The sequence below is a fragment of the Hemicordylus capensis genome, chromosome 1 (genome assembly GCF_027244095.1).
Source record: "Hemicordylus capensis ecotype Gifberg chromosome 1, rHemCap1.1.pri, whole genome shotgun sequence".
Taxonomy (NCBI): Eukaryota; Metazoa; Chordata; class Lepidosauria; order Squamata; family Cordylidae; genus Hemicordylus; species Hemicordylus capensis.
Genome location: NC_069657.1, coordinates 332,178,982 through 332,196,860, shown reverse-complemented (window position 1 = coordinate 332,196,860; position 17,879 = coordinate 332,178,982). Strand labels below are relative to the sequence as shown.

General features: G+C 43.5%; 1 protein-coding gene across 5 annotated transcripts in view; it reads left to right on the top strand.

Moving 5' to 3' along the window:
* Nucleotides 1-17,879, top strand: part of AK9 (adenylate kinase 9) — a 218,116-nt gene that overhangs the window by 27,282 nt on the left and 172,955 nt on the right. For all 5 annotated transcript variants that reach the window (XM_053299533.1, XM_053299458.1, XM_053299383.1 and 2 more), the window contains 2 exons: nt 9,891-10,016; nt 11,254-11,328. In XM_053299533.1, coding sequence (XP_053155508.1) covers nt 9,891-10,016; nt 11,254-11,328 — 201 coding nt within the window. The remainder of the gene's footprint in view (nt 1-9,890; nt 10,017-11,253; nt 11,329-17,879) is intronic.

Below are 17,879 nucleotides of genomic sequence, written 5' to 3'. Positions count from 1 at the left end.
ATAACACCTCCAAAGGGTTCCTGAGCCTTTAAATGGTCTCTCAGTCTGGTTCATTAGGAATCACAATCATGGGAAAGACTGCTGACTTGACAGTTGTGCAGAAAACCATCATTGACACCCTCCATAAGGAGGGAAAGCCTCAAAAGGTAATTGCAAAAGAAGTTGGATGTTCCCAAAGTGCTGTATCAAAGCACATTAATAGAAAGTTATGTGGAAGGGGAAAGTGTGGAAGAAAAAGGTGCACAAGCAGCAGGGATGACCGCAGCCTGGAGAGGATTGTCAGGAAAAGGCCATTCAAAAGTGCTGGGGACTTTCACAAGGAGTGGACTGAGGCTGGAGTTAGTGCATCAAGAGCCACCACACACAGACGGATCCTGGACATGGGCTTCAAATGTCGTATTCCTCTTGTCAAGCCGCTCCTGAACAACAAACAATGTCAGAAGCGTCTTACCTGGGCTCAAGAAAAAAAGAACTGGTCTGTTGCTCAGTGGTCCAAAGTCCTCTTTTCTGATGAGAGCAACTTTTGCATCTCATTTGGAAACCAAGGACCCAGAGTCTGGAGGAAGAATGGAGAGGCACACAATGCAAGATGCTTGAAGTCCAGTGTGAAGTTTCCACAGTCTGTGTTGATTTGGGGAGCCATGTCATCTGCTGGTGTTGGTCCACTGTGCTTCATTAAGTCCAGGGTCAACGCAGCCATCTATCAGGAGATTTTGGAGCACTTCATGCTTCCTTCCGCAGACGAGCTGTATGAGGATGCTGACTTCATTTTCCAGCAGGACTTGGCACCTGCCCACACTGCCAAAAGTACCAAAACCTGGTTCAATGACCATGGGATTACTGTGCTTGATTGGCCAGCAAACTCGCCTGACCTGAACCCCATAGAGAATCTATGGGGCATTGCCAAGAGAAGGATGAGAGACATGAGACCAAACAATGCAGAAGAGCTGAAGGCTGCTATTGAAGCATCCTGGTCTTCCATAACACCTTAGCAGTGCCACAGGCTGATAGCATCCATGCCAGGCCGCATTGAGGCAGTAATTGCTGCAAAAGGGGCCCAAACCAAGTACTGAATACATATGCATGCTTATACTTTTCAGAGGTCCGATATTGTTCTATTTACAATCCTTGTTTTATTGGTTTCATGTCATATTCTAATTTTCTGGGATTGTGGATTTGGGGTTCTCATGAGCTGTACGCCATGATCATCACAATTATAACAAATTAAGGCTTGACTTATCTCGCTTTGCATGTAATGCGTCTATCTCATATATCAGTTTCACCTTTTAATTTGCATTACTGAAATTAATGAACTTTTGCACGATATTCTAATTTTTCGAGTTTCACCTGTATGTTGTTTGAAATTGTGTCCTGTCCTTGAAAGACTGGAAAAAAGGCCTCAGAGTGGGTAGCTATAAAGAATTAAATTAATACAATTTAATGTTATCCAAATACCTTTCTTTTTAATCTCTGCATATCAAATAACAGTCCACAATTGTAGTTCAAGTATAGAGAACACCTCTCTGCATGCCTGCCCTTGACAATCAATGATGCACAGATCATATTAAAGAGGGTGCTCTCAAATGGACTAAGGGATGATATTAAGATAGACAGCCTAAATGGCTGTGTTAATGTCCCCAAGTTTACATTCAGCTGAAACTCTCCAGCATTTTAAAAAAAAAGAGCGAGGGAATGGATGTTGGAACAGATGGTGGAAATTGCCAAGAAGAGGAGAGAAGCCAAAGTCAAGAAAGATAAAGACCTCAGGAAGGAACTTGATAGGGAATTTTAGAAAGCTGTTAGAAGAGACAAGGAACAGTACTGCAATGACATCTGTAAAGACCTCGAGGATGGAAATAGACACGGAAAAACAAGGAAAGTTTTCCAAAAGATCTCTGAACTCAGAGGGAGGTTCCAAGCTCGAATTGGTATGTTAAGGGATACCAAAGGACAGATAGTAACTGATTCTGAGGAGATCAAACAGAGATGAAAGGAATATACTGAAAGTAGGGACGTCAACATCTAAGATACCCTAGAAGATATCCCTACTTGCAAGAACCTCTAGTATGGGAAGATGAAGTTAGATCAGCACTCCGGTGATTACCAAGTTGGAAGGCTACAGGAATAGATGGAATAGCTACAGAAAAATGGCAGACAACAGAAGAAGAATCAGTCAAGGTTCTAACCAAACTATGCCTGCAAATTTGGAGAACACAGGGGCCAACAGATTGGAAGAGGTCAGTCTACATACCCATACCAAAGAAAGGAGACTTAACAGAGTGCGCAAATAGTTGCGCAATATCCTTAATTTCACATGCTAGCAAAATAATGCTCAGGATCATCCAACGCAGATTAGAGCCCTACATGGAAAGAGAAATAACTGGATGTTCAAGCTGGTTTCAGAAAAGGCCGAGGAACAAGAGACATCATTGTTGATGCACTCTGGATAATTGAGAACGCCGAAGAATACTAGAAAGAAGTCAATACGTGCTTTGACTACAGAAAAGCCTTCGATTGCATCAACCATGTCAAGTTGTGGAATATCCTTAGGAAAATGGGCATCCCAGAACACCTCATTGTTCTCATGAGAAACCTATACACAGGGCAGGAAACTATAGTCCAGACGGAACATGGTGAAACAGACTGGTTCCAGACTGGCAAAGGAGTAAGATAAGGCTGTATACTTTCTTCATATTTGAGAGGGAAATGAGAGAGGGAAACATCAAGAAGTCTCTTTGATTTTAATAGATCAGGGTTGCACTTCTCTTCTAGAATAAAGCTGTACCAAAGACTCAGTTCAGTTCTTATCCAGCCACCATTTAAATGAGGGCCAATAAAAACACAATTTTATTTGCCTCATTATCATGATAAAGGTGCTGAAAAAACAGATAGTGGAATTGGAAGTGAAATGCTCGGTTAAGAGCACACCTAGGTTACATTTAAGCATGGTAAGTGTTGATGTTCACATAATAGCTAGCCATGACTAAGGGCTGTAGGGAGGAATTTTTGCATAGCAAGGGGAGTGGTGGGGGGGGGCATTATCCAGTGCCCCATTCCTCACCCTTTAACCATGGTTGATGGTTAGCTACTATTGCACCATTTCTGATTTGCAACTGTACATTGGGATCCAGACACTTGTGACTAGTAGATATTGTATGATCAGTTTGGATTCAACCAAGGAGAGGAGTGAGGAAAAGTTTTATGGTGAAAGAGTAGTTCATGAACTCCACCATATGGTGTGCAAGGATGTAGGAATCCAGCATCTAGTGCAGGGCTGCTCAACTTTGGCCCTCCTGCATATGTTGGCCTACAACTCCCATAATCCCTGGCTATTGGCCACTGTGGCTGGGGGGCCTAAGTTAAGGGGGCCTGGGTTGAGCAGGCCTGACTAGAGGGATGAAGAAATTCCATACCCTTGATCACTGGAAAAGCTCAATTTCACTTTGGTTTATCTGCCTTCATCAGAAACATTCTACACATCATTCTTAGACCATAAGGTCCACAAATTAGTTACTCCAATGCATGTGCAGGTTCTGTGCATGCAACAGGAGCTCCTCACTCAGAGCTCTTCCCTTTGTAGAATTCTTGTGTGCCTGGTGTGGGGTGGGGTGGGCAAGGTGGGTGGACTATACCAAAATCTAGAAATGTGAGTGCTGACATTCACAGAATTTTGCCACAGAATTCTGTGTTAAAACCACATCTTTTCATTTGTAACATGGTGCAGATTGGTTTTTAAAAAAACACCAGCAGCTAACAGCTTTGTACAACTGAGTCAACTGTTCATATGTGTAACTCTGTGAAGCCAGAATAAAAACTAGAACCAAGCTATCTTTAATGTGATCCATGTTCCCTCACAAAATGGTTTCTGTCTCTGCACAGTAACCCACACAGAAGGAATCCAGAGTTCTATGAGGCGCTCTTCGACTTCACCAAATTGCACATGTGGCACAACCGTTCTTTTCAGCAGGAGAGTGCTTCTCCTCAGATCTTTGAGGTGATCCATGTTCCCTCACAACCTCGGTTCTGTGCCTGCACAGTTGTCCTTCGTGGAAGAATTCCAAACTCCTTGAGGCACTCTTTGGCTCTGCTGAGTCGCTCATGTGGCGTGACCGTCGTTTTCAGCAGGAGAATGCCATTTTTCTCAGATGCTTCTTCGCCGCCGCTCTGAATTGTGAAGGATTCATTCCATTTATTTCCCAGTTCCTGTGAGAAAATCTTTCGCTTGATTTTTCTAGTTTTGACCTACAGACTGCTTAGCAGGTTATTCTTTTGATCTTTTTAAAATCATTTTTATACTGCCTGATATGTAGATCTCTAGGATATATGAGTTTTGTCTCAACTTTGTTCATTTATTGCTGAAATTTCTGGCTTTTTGCCTTTCTGGTTTCCCTTTTATGTTACATTTGGGCTACTGGTGAAATTTGCTGAAATTTCTGGCTTTTTGCCAACAGTCTTTTTCTGGTTTTCCTTTCATGTTACATTTTGGCTACTGGTCTAATGGACTGTTTAAAAAAAATTTTAAGCGTGCCTCTTGTAGAGGAATGCTACACTCCTCTGACAGGCATAACGAGTATTTTATTTGCCTGGGTGGAAACCACAACATGAGATCCTGCAAAAATTGTTTGGCTTTCTCACAGAAAATGTGGAAAAGCAGGGAACTTAGTCTTTGAGCAGCGTTGTACAAAACTGCACTTCGACCCCTGACTCCAATGCCAAGGTCTCTCCTTCCATCAACCTCGACAGCATCAGTGTTGACCGACTGCTGACCCTCGGTGTTGAATTCGATATTGGGGGATTCCCCTCCATCTATAATTTGAGCTCTTCTTCCTGACAGAGAACAAGGAGACTCCACATTTAAGAAACCAGAGGCTGTGAACAAGGATGACCAACGTTGACACCACAAAAAACATAAATACCATAGAGGAGACTTGCCAGGCTCATTGAGCTCCAAGCACTGCCAACTGTAAATATCAACAGCACAACCATCGATGTTGACTGTGACAGAGAAGACTTTGACTCTGAAGCCGTCCCCACATACTCCATCAACTGTGTTGAGAGAATGTCAAAGCTTGCAAGTAGGGATGTGCACGAACTGGTCCGGAGGCCATGTTGGAGGCCTCCGGACCGGTCTGGCGGTCCAGCACCGAGGGGGGGTCTACCTTTAAGGGCGGGGGGTTAGAACTTACCCCTCCCGCCACTCTTCCCCCTCCGGCGCTGCAGTTTCAGGTGAAGTTTTTGGGGCGACAGCACACGGCGGCGACAGGCGCGCGCGCGTCACCACGCGTGCATGCGTGCTGCTATTACGGAGATTTCCAGGCGGCAACGGGGGCAGGGGCGGCAGTGAGGAATGCTGCCGCCCCAAAAACTTCACTTGAAACTGCAGCGCCAGAGGGGGAAGAACGGCAGGAGGGGTAAGTTTACCCCCCCCACCCTTAAAGGTAAACCCCCCTCGGTGCCGGTCTGGACCATGCACATCCCTACTTGCAAGGCATTCCGCAAACCATGAAGTCCTCGACATTTACTGGTATCGACTCTGACATAGAAGGCAACCACTCAACCATAACTCTCAACCATAAGCTCAACCATAACTTCAACTTGAGAATTCCAAGCTCCTTGAGGCACTCTTTGGTTCTGCCGAATCGCTTATGTGATGTGACCATCATTTTCAGCTGGAGAGCGCCATTCTTCTCATATCCTTCTTGACCCCCACTCTGAAGTGTGAAGGATTCTGTCCATTTATTTCCCAGTTCCTGTGACAACATAGTACATAGAAGACAAGAGCTCTTCTAGCGTCTATGTCTTTATTGACTCAGAAATCAACACTGACATCAATGTTCACAATGCCCACATCTATTGTCTATGTACTGGCGTTGCCAGCATTGACAACACCAAAGGCCAGGACACAAGAAACCCCCACCAAAGGCAGGGTACCAAATGGACTGGATGGTGATGAAGATTCTGAAATTGTTGCAGTTCCAGAAACTCCTTCAGCATCCCCTGTAAGGGTGACCCCTCAATGTTCTCTATCTTACCCATGGAGAGCAAGATACCACTACTCTGCTCTGCACTATGCATCTGTGACAAGACCCATAGACTATTGGGGCTCTCCAGGGTTCCTGGATCCGGCTATATCTCAGATGTTACAGATACCCTTATTATTTATAATTGCTTGCTCTACCATATGATTTCAATTATAGGCTGAAACTGAGAGAAGATCTGGACAGAGTCCCTGCCAAAGAACAAAGACTCACACCTAGACCTGCTACTAACTCCCCATTCAAGAGGCCTGAGGTTCCTACTGCACCTCCTGAAAAGGAGAAACAAAAGACCTCAACCCATATGCATGAAACTAATCCTGATTTGCCAAATTCAATTTTTATTGATTTTAACAATAATAATATTGTCATTCATTACAATATACACAAAAGTGGACTTCCCGCACACCTCTCTTTGTGAATCATCGGCTATAGAGTTTACCCTTGCTATAATAATAATTCAAAACATAAATTTAAACCCTTACAAACACAGTTAATCTACCCAACCTGCAGTTTTTTACTAAATTTCAAACCCTACTGTAAAGTCCATAGTAGGGAAATTATCCTTTAGATACAACAAGAATGGTTTCCAATCTTCTTTGAAGCCTTCCAAATTTTGATCTCTTATCAGTGTTGTAAGTTTTGCCATCTCCGCATATTCCAAAATTTTTATCAGCCAATCCTCTTTTGAAGGCAGTTCATTGAAACTAATCCTGATTTGCAGATAATCCACCATTCTCTAACACCAGAAAAGTCACCTGAAAAATAGAAAGAACAATCTGATGGTGAATATGATTCGACCTCTTCTTCCGATGAAGATTCAATCCAAAATGGAGAACCCCTCTGACCCTTCCCAGATAAAACTGTAAAAAACCCACCATCCAATTCGCTGACAGAGGAGACAGCATCATACAGGATACAAGTAGCAGCTATGGCCAAAGCATTAGGTTTGGAGTTGAAAGCACTGACACAGGGAATCAAAGATCCAGTGTACGACTTCATAGCCAGTTCTTCATCATCATAACTGGCATCTCTTCCCATGCTACCGATCTTGGCTAATTCAGCAAAGATATTCTTGGATGCGCCATCAGCTTCAACATCTATGTCAAAGAGACTAGAGAGCTTCTATAGGATTCAAGAGGAATCCTGCCCCTTCCTTTTTAAGCATCCTCCACTGAAATCACTGGTGGTTGATTGTGCTGTTAACAGCAAATCAGGTAAGCAACACTCAGCCCCAGTAGAGAAGGAAGAGAGGAAATTAGATGTGATGGGGTGTAGGTTTTACTTCATATTATGCTCAGCCATTTTTATTTTTTTTTTAAAGCCAAATATATGGCCTGTGTGGCTAAATACCACTACTCTATCTGGGATGATCGGGGGGAAAAGACCTGAAGGATAGGCCAGAGGAGTTTCATGAGAAATTCAAAACAGCCCTGAACAAATCTGCAGACATCACTAGGCAACATCTAAATACTGCAAAGCACCTGACAGAAACATAATCTCGTGCACTACCAGGTGCTATGTCTCTTAGGAGACATGCTTGGCTTCAGTCAACAGCCCTTCAAAATGACATGAAGGATAAGATTGAAGGGGAAGGTCTATTCAGCACCCAAACCGACACAACAATGGAAAAAATGATGAAGTCCCAATACACGGCGAGGATCTTCATTTCTAACCCTCAACAACAAACCTACAAACAAAAATACAGGTCACAGACAAAGATACCAATTCAAATTATCTGAATGAAGAGATGATAATAAATCTTTCAAGTACAACCAGAAAAAAACTGTACAACCAGAGACAGTAAAGGGCAAAATTGCAAGACCAATCAAAGCAGATTCTTTGATGTTCTAACTTTGGAAATATCTCAAGTACTCTCGCCTTCTCACATCCAACTAGCATCCTTTTCGCACTCTTGGCATCTCATAACATCAGGTGGATGAGTGCTGAGCATTATAATTAGTGGTTACAACATAGAATTTACCAACCTCCCTGTTTTCTCAGGTATAAAACACACCCACTCAACTCCTGCCTTAAAAGAGGAAGTACATTCTCTACTGGGAAAAGGTACTATAGTACCAGTTCCTCTGAAGGGTCAAGGGAAGGGCTTCTACTCAAGATATTTCCAGATCCCCAAATGGGATGGAGGCCTCCATCCCATTATGGACTTACAACAACTAAACAAATACTTGAGACTGAGGAAATTCAGGATTATATCTTTACAAGGCATCCTTCCCCTACTAACAAGGGAAGATTAGTTTGTGACACTAGCCCTAAAAGATGCCTACTTCCACATGGGAATAAGGCTGAGACACAGAAAATATCTGAGATGCACTCTCTTTCCCAGAATCTTCCAGTACATGGTTCTCCCATTTGGTCTTTCAACACCACCCCGTGTCTTTACAAAGTGTGTAAGTGCAATAACAGCACACCTGTGGACACAGGGAATATCTATTTTTCCTTCCCTGGATGACTGGCTAGTGATATCAGATTGTAAGGTGGATCTGATATCTCATGTTCAGTACACCCTAGACCTCCTAGTAAAACTAGGAATCAAAATGAACTGGGGGGAAATCTGTCCTAGATCTGCAAATGCGAATTCAATCCACAGGCACAATTTTTGACTTAGAGATTAAGAGGATCTACCTACCAGGGACAGAAGGGAGTTGATTGTATAGCTGATCTCCACCCTTTGACTCAACCCAAGACACAGAACTCATACTGTTCAAAGGCTGTTAGATCTGATGGCATCTTGCACAGCCACTGTAACCCATGCAAGGCTCAAGATGTGCCAACCCCAAAGGTGGCTTTTATCAGTATTCAGACTGAATGAAGACAGCCAGAACATGTGGCTGACTCTTCCACCACCTGTGGTACAAACCTTGCAGTGGTGGACCAGAATAAACTTTCTATCTGTGGGTGTGCCCTTTGAACTGCCAACCAGCGCTGCCAGAGCCAGCGTGGTGTAGTGGTTAGAGTGCTGGACTATGACTGGGGAGACCCGAGTTCAAATCCCCATTCAGCCATGATACTTGTTGGGTGACTCTGGGCCAGTCACTTCTCTCTCAACCAAAGTACTTCTCTCTCAACCAAAGTACTTCACAGGATTGTTGTGAGGAGAAACTTATGTAGTACGTTATGTAGTACTCTGGGCTCCTTGGAGGAAGAGCGGGATATAACATGTAAATAAAAAATAAATAAACACCATTGATCACAGTGACAACAACAGGTGCCTCCCTAAAGAGCCAGGGAGCACACTGTTCAGGGTTTCATGCCCAAGGCAAATACACACTGCAACAACACTCCCTACATATAAACTTTCTGGAATTGCTGGCAGTATTGCACACTCTGAAATCCTTTCTACCCCTATTGAAAAATTGAGTAGTACAAGCCCGAACTGGGCCACAGCAGGCCTGGCCTGTCGTTCAGGAGGCCAGTGGGGGCTTGGAGTATCCCCTGCTGCTGCCACCAATGTCTCTCTGCTGCAGCCTCCACTAAGGTATGGAGTACCCTTCCTTTCCTTTTCCTGGCCTTTAGGATAGGGGATGCCCCCTTTTACCTGTAAAGGGGAATCCTCATTGTTTTCCCCTTTACAAGTATACCCACAAACTGGCCCCATTAACTGGTTCAGCCTGGTTCAATGGCTGGACTAGACCCGGTACGATTGCACCCAGAAGTGGGCCAGGCTGATTAGAACTGAACCTGCCAAACAGTTTCATGCACACCCCTACCTAGAACCCATTTTGTTAGTGAACATAGATCACCAGAAAGATCACCAGTTACAGGTAAGCAACCTGTTTTTTACCATCTTCTGTTTTTACTATAATGAAGCCAAGTAATTTTTTTCTCTCCTAGGCATTAGCTGATCAAGTCATGTTGACAGAAATTTTACCTAATTTAGTGCAGAGACCAGAAGATTTTTTTGAAAATGTACAAGGGAGAGTTACTATCTATAAGGATACTATGCTACAGCTTCTAGAGGTAAGGAAATAATAATAAACCAAGGTACCAGATTTTCACTTCTTCTAAATGGTTTTATATTACTGATAGGCTAGTACCTGCTACCCATGGATCCAAGAATTGCACTACTAATGACACAACTGCCCAGTCCCCTATAAACCATTGTTCTTCAATGTGGTCTCTGCGCTTCACATTCCTGGGCTCTTTGACTGCAGAGAGACCATGTTGGGGAATCTTCTAGAACTTCTTTCTCCACTGTATTTTGGTGGGCTCCCCTCCCCGCTACTGGTATAGTGACATGTTCCCACACCTTTCACTTTAAACTTACTAATCACAGCGGTAGAAGTCATAGCACAGAACCGGAAGCCTGGATTAGAATATCACAATAGGTGGTGGTACTCTTATCTATCTATCTAATTTATATACTGTCTTTCCAAAGGTAGCTCAGGGTGGTTTACATTACAATAAAAAATACATAACAATTAAAATTAAAAGCCGATTAGGATTACAGTTAAAACTAGATAACATTAAAACTAGATATCATTAAGCCAGGCTAAAAGATGGGTCTTTAAGGCTCTCCTGAAGGCTTCCAAGGAAGACAATCCTGTTATACCCATGGGGAGTGTGTTCCACAACCTAAGGGCGATAACAGAGAAGGCCCTATCCCAGGTCGCCACCAGATGAACCAGTGGCACCCGAAGACAGACCCCTCCTGAAGATCTCAATGAGTGCTGAGGATCTTGTAGAGAAAGGCGTTCCCTCAGGTAACCCAGACCTAAGCCATTCATGGTTTTAAAGGTAATAACCAGCATTTTGTACTTTCCCGGAAACATAGTGGAGGCTCTGAAGACTACACACACACACACACACACACACACACACACACACACACACCGGATAAAACTAAATTTACATATGTGGTTGCTTTATGGATTGTGGTCGCATGAATGTCACAGTCATCCACTGTTCATAAAGTAACCAACAACACAATTTCATTTCTGCTGTCACAAGCAATGTGCAATCTCTTGCCTTACTTTTAGTGAAGATTTTCAGTAACTTGTTTCATTTAAAAATGTTTTGCTATGTAAGTGCTTCTCTGTAATACATCTTCTGTGCAATTGTGCTCATCTAGTAATCTGCTAAAAAGTGTGTGTAGTGGGGAAGAGGGCATAATCTAAGGGACTTTCATCTGATGTAATTTTTTGAGCCAGCTGCATTCAGTTATCAAACATGTGATTTTCTGTGTTTAAATATTCAGGAATTAATGGCTGAACATGATTCCCAGTATCTTATTGAACTAGATGGAAATAAGCGTGCAGAAGAACTCTTTACAGTAAGAACTCAGCAAATATTACGTATTACATATTAAAAAGGCACAATTATTCTTACTGCATATTCTGCAATTTTGTTTAGAATAATGGGTACTGGATTTACTATGATCCATCACACAACATTGTCATATATTTTAATCTGTGACTTTTAAATATTTAAAATTTTGTACACTGCCTAGAGATGCATATATCAGGCAGTATAGTGGGGAAATGGCTTGACTAGCAAGGTTGTTGGTTCGAATCCCTGCTGGTATGTTTCCCAAACTATGGGAAACACCTATATTGGGCAGCAGAGATATAGGAATATGCTGAAAGGCTTCATCTCATACTGTGCGGGAGATGGCAATGGTAAACCCCTCCTGTATGCTACCAAAGACAACCACAGGGCTCTGTGGTTGCCAGGAGTCGACACCGACTCGATGGCGCACTTTACTTTTCTAGAAAAATGATAAATAAATATTGATTAGAGCCCTGATCTGGAGGACAGGTCTATCAGTGGCTACTATGATGGCTATATATGACCTTCAGGTTCAGAGGCAGCATGCCTCTGAATAACAGGTGAAGGGGAGCAAGAGCAGGAGAGAGGGCATGCCTTCATCTCTTGCCTGTGGGCTTCCCTGAGACATCTGTGGGGGAAGGGATGATGAACTAGATAGGCCCTGGGCCTGATCCAGCAAGGCTGTTCTTATGACTTTCCTCATTGTCAATAAGCACGGTCCAACGGTATGATAATACACATAGCCTGGCCACTGTATGTTGTTGGAATGTGCACATGTGCCCCTGGTCATTACTCTTTCAGAGATTGGAATTCTGGATAGTGATCCAATGACACACATAAAGAAATGTGGAAATCTGGATAGTGATCCAATGACACACATAAAGAATGGGTTCTGCACCTGCACAGACCACTTCAGGTAAAACTTGTTAGCTCCTCATGACACCCCAACCGCCGGCTGCACATGCTCTGCGTCCATTAATACCAGTGGTTTGGCATCCACCTTTCAGTTTCTTTCTGACCGCCAATGCTATCACTTCTTCGGATTATTTTGCTCCTCAGAAATAAACTACAGTGAAAAAAATAGAAATAAAATGGCTAGACATGGAATGGAAAAGACTACTCTGTGGATTGCGATAAGTATTTAATCATTTTACAGTTTATAGGATAACAGGACATTAAATGGACTATTTTACATCTTACGTTAAAATATAGTTACTGGTGGAAATTACTGGCAATTACTCAGAATGGATAGCAACTACTCTTACTTGCAAAATACATTTCATGCTTCACATGAGTGAGAAGAGCTTTTACACACCTTTAAGAGGTTTGTAAACTGTAAGAGCAAACTCCCCTCAACAGATGGACACGAACTGTGTCTGTTGTGCTTGGGAGAAGGGCATAGCGCAGCAGCCTGCAGTTAGTCTGCAGTTCCTTTTCTAAGCAGACTTTTAAAAACCGGGCTGCCTGCCAGAGGCATACCAAGATTGGAGTGGGCCCAGAGATGTAATTTTTAAATCGGCCCCTCGCTGCCTTACTCTCCTTCTCTAGGCCCCATGTCTCTGCCAACCAACCCAGCTACAGTTACAAGGTGTAAATAACAACAGAGCCAAATAATACAAAAATATCAATGAAGAACTTTAATAATTGCACATAAACCCCTGCAGACTTGGCAAAGAGGTACCTTTTAACGTGGTGATTCTCTTTATTTAGCAGGGGGAGAGTAACTGGCCCTATCCACCCCTAGCACAGTACCTCCAGTAACTGTTGCTGGTGTCTGTCTTATGTTAGATTGTGAGCCCTTTGGGGACAGGGATCCATCTTATTTATTTATTATTTCTCTGTGTAAACCACCCTGAGCCATTTTTGGAAGGACGGTATAGAAATGGAATGAATGAATGAATATCCCAATTATGACATAACACCACCAGCCATATACTATGCTATCCCACACCACCATCCAGAACTTAATGCAATGGCCTCTTTCGTGCTTTCAGTTCAGCAAAGTTGTCTATGATCTTTTGTATATCCACTTTCTTTGCTCGTTCATATTCAATGGATAGCAAAGTAAGGCCGCCGAGTCCTTCCTGAGACATAGAACTCCTCTGATAGTTTTTGATAAGCTTCAGTTTTGGGAATGTTTTTATCAGAAAATGTTACAGGTAGGGTCAGGAAAAGCATATAGATTTAATGCCCTTTTACAGCTATTAAGGTACTATTTTAATACGATGAGGGCTTACTTGATCTGGCTGCTGTTAGTATGGGCTTGGTCCCACATTTAACTGGGGATAGTACTTGGTGCCTGTTTATTGCCAAGAATAACATGCCAAGGGCTGCATAACACTTCTGAAGGGCTCTCGTCACGTCCCAGTGCTGCTGGACAAAAAACAGCATCACTCCCATCTAGCATGAACTGACCACATACAGCCACAGACCAAATCTCTCCTGAAAAGCTCTTAAGATGAATTGGTAACCAACTGCAAAATGCCCGGCGCTACCTGGAAGCTGGCTTGTCCTTCGGAGCCAAGAAGTCCTTAAGATTAATAGGTGGCGCCACTTTGCTCCCCTGCTCCTTCCCACAGGAAGGACTTTAAAGGAGATAACAAGGGAAGGAAGTATGAAGCATCTCTAGCCTTCCCAGTCCTGGCCGCTGTTTGCACAGTGAGGTCCCCTTTTCGCCAGAAATCTTCTTCGCAAAAGTGATTAGTTTTTGTCCCTTTTAAGTCCCTCCTGTGGGAAGGAGCAGGGGAGCAAAGTGATGCCACCTATAAATATCTCTCAAGAGTGAAAAGGCAGGAAAGGAGTGCTCTGCTAGCTCTGGCTTACAACACCGCTAGCTCTAGATGTGAGTGGAAGAAGAGAGAAGAGGTGAGAGTCAATGGAATGTGGCCACATATGTGCACCAAAGACGAGGAGAAGAGGGGGAGAACAATAGGGGAGGGGGAGAGGCACAGCCGAGCAGGAGCAAGAGCAGGGAACAGCAAGACGCAGGAGTGCCAAGGAGAGGAGCGCCTGCAGAATGCAGCAAAGGCAGCAAGCAGCTTCTGTTTACCTCACATGAAGCATGACATGATTGCGTGCTGTACACCTGCTGCTCATGGCAGCAGGTAGGCCTAACCCGCCCCTGCCCGTACAGAAGAGAGAGGGCGCGCAGGCGCAGCTGGTCTTGCCTTTTGAAGGCAAGGGAAAGCCCTGCCCCATCGCCGTCCTTACCACACTGAGGCCACCGGCCATTGCACAGCCCAGCCAGCCAGCTACAATCGGGTGTGCACTGCGGGTGCCATGGCCGTAGGGGACGGGTGTGTGTGACTGGCCTCTGGGGAGCCCTTTGAAGCAGTGGGCCAGGAGTTAACTGTCTCCCCTTGCCTAATGGATGGTACGCCCCTGATGCCCACCTGAAAGTGGCATTACTGGAGAACGTGCTGAGTCCAGATGCCATAGTCACCCTCCACATTGGGCTTGATGTCAAAATTGGCACTGAGGACTGCTACTAATATGCAGTCTAAATCTTTGGTGTCTGGGGCAATGGCAATGACTTTGAAGGAGGAAGCGCCCATAAAGAAGCCAGCAGCCCTGGAAACCCATCCCAAGTGGAACAAGGAAAAAAGAAAAAGAAGGGCGGATACTTCTTCACCACCATCGGAAAAACAGACAAATCAGAGTAACCTTCAAAACACCATGTAAAATCAAAGACAGCCGAAACGACACCCTCTCCAACAGGGTTACTGCATATGGGAGAGTCCGTGTCAACTTCCCAAAGCCCTTCGGCATCAAGAGAACATTACTATGCAAGGGATGTATCTGTTTTGAAACCTTAACATCTAGTAATCTCTTTGTCTCCGGTGCTGATTCCACAACAGTCTCCATCGACACAAAGACAACCGCTGTCGGCAGTGACGTCCATGGCTTCGAAACCTGGAGGTTGATCACGAGTTGCCTTCAGCATCATCCACAATGCCAAGCTTGATGCCGAACCAGCATTGGATCCTTCAGCCATGAGGAACATCATAGCACTTTTAGGATCTAGTGACAGTACACCTTCATCAGCCACATGCAGGGGCTTCTTAAGCCATGGACTGGATAGCAAAGAAGAAGAGGAAGTAGAACAGATACCTTCAGTACCGAGGACACCTTTGATGTCTATGACTAACATATATGGAACGACCAATACATGGGCTATTACCTGAAAAAGGAGGGGGAAATACTTCCATTATCTCACCAGATGAATACGCACAATTCAAAATATGGAAGACTCAAAGAACAGCAACCCCACAAATGATGCAGATGGCAACTCAGGTTACGCCAATCGGAATAAAAAATCAGGATGCAGCAGTGCAGACACACACCAGGTACAGAGATTCAAGATGCCACCATACAAACAAATTTTCAGCCACCGCCAATTATTCCACCATCTCACTTCCAAATTGTAACATCCACTCAAACACAGACACAATTGCCCATAGAGCAAACAACTGCACAAGCCATAGGAATACAGACTGTACCTGTGCCTAGAAGTATTGCAACACAAACGGTAGTGGCAAAGAAAACAGATATAACCAATACTGAGAAGAAGACTTCCTCTACAGAAAAGAACACAAGGCCTACAAAAAGAGCCACTTCCTCAATAGAGAGCACTAGTGGTGCATGCCCGAACAAGATGGGTTGAAATTCCATGACACGTTGAAACACAGGCAGCCTTTCTGTAGTACAGGCAGAATATTGGATGAAGAGGAAGATTATGCTACTGATTCCGCAAGCAAAGAGTCCAATGAACACAACTCTGATCCAAACCAGAATGTACCAACGACACAATCTATATCGCCAATGGAGGAGATGAAATCTTACCATCAACAGATAGCAGAAATATCCGAAGAGTTGAGCCTAGATCTGAAACAGAAAACAGATCTAGATGACCCAGTATATAATTTTATGAACAGGGTTACAACCAGTATAACTACCAATGTTACCAGTAATTACAAAGGCTGCGAAATGAGCTTGGGAGGTAATCCTGACTTCCACTCCGACATCAAAAATATTAGTCACTATACATGATTCAAGAAGGTGAAAATGAATATTTGAAGGTGGAACTGAATAGCAGTTACCCCTGCTAACTTGGCAAAGAAGCACCTTTTAACGTGGTGGTTCTCTTTATTTAGCAGGGGGAGAGTAACTGGCCCTATCCACCCCCAGCACAGTATTTCCAGTGACTGTTGCTGGTGTCTATCTTATGTTTTTTTTTTTAAGGTTGTGAGCCCTTTGGGGACAGGGCTCCATCTTATTTATTTAGTATTTCTCTGTGTAAACCACCCTGAGCCATTTTTGGAAGGGCGGTATAGAAATCAAATAAATAAATAAATAATCTAATGAAACATCCAGTACCAAATTCATTGGTAATAGATTGTGCATCAACTTCCAAAGGTGGAAAACGCCACACACCTGTGGATAAGGAGGGGCAAAAGCTAGATGTCTTGGGTCAAAGAACATATGCTACTGCATGTCTAACAATCAGTATCGCCAATTACATGGCATGCTTATCAAAATACATATATTCCATGTGGGAAACACTGTTTGAGGAACACACTACATTGACACTAGAAGAATTTCAAAAGAAATTTGAGAACACTTTTGGGAAAGCAACCATGGCTACATGACAGCAACTTAGTAATGCAAAACACCTTGCAGAGTCGGAGTCACACACCTTGACCACAGCAATAATACTAAGAAGGAATGCCTGGTTGCATGCAACTAATTTTCAACAGGAGATGCGAGAACGGATAGAAGCACTGCCATTTGATGGCAAAGGTTTATTTTGTGAGGAGACTGATTCCTCCATGGAAAAATGGAAGAAATTTAAAAACACAGCAAAAACCTTCACAACAGCGACTCCGAAATTTGCAGGTGCAAGGTGCCAACTGTACCACCATAGGCAGAATGTATACCGCCAAAATGATCGAAGGGAATACAGAAGACCTTTCCAGAAAGATAATCGGAAGCCGTACATGGCAAAAAATAAAGGAAACCAGGCCAACCACAGTAAGACAGCACAGCAGGGCAAACAACACCTTTGATTTGGTCGCAAAGCCCACCTGTATCAGTAAGTACCAACAAGACACTGACACATTCCATCAGTGCCAGAAACATCACATTGGCATATGCTGGACACAACATCAAACTGGCAAGTCATGCCACCATATAACATTATATAATATATGCATCATATAACATCAGATCAGTGGGTCTTGAGAATAGTCAAAACAGGATATGCAATAGAATTCATTGCACTGGCAGAGTTCACAGGGATAAAATATACTCCCAAGATGATAACACTGAAGGAAGAAGTCAAGGAATTATTGGAGAAACAGGCAATATCTCTGGTACAGTGGGCTTACAGTCAAATGGGATTTTACTCCCAATACTTTCAGATCCCAAAGAGGGATGGGGGTATTTGTCCTATAATGGACCTATGCTGGCTGAACCTGTATATCGAGGTGAAAATATTTCGCATGATAATGCTGCAAACAATCCTTCCAGTTCTACACGAAGAGTTGTGTATCGCAA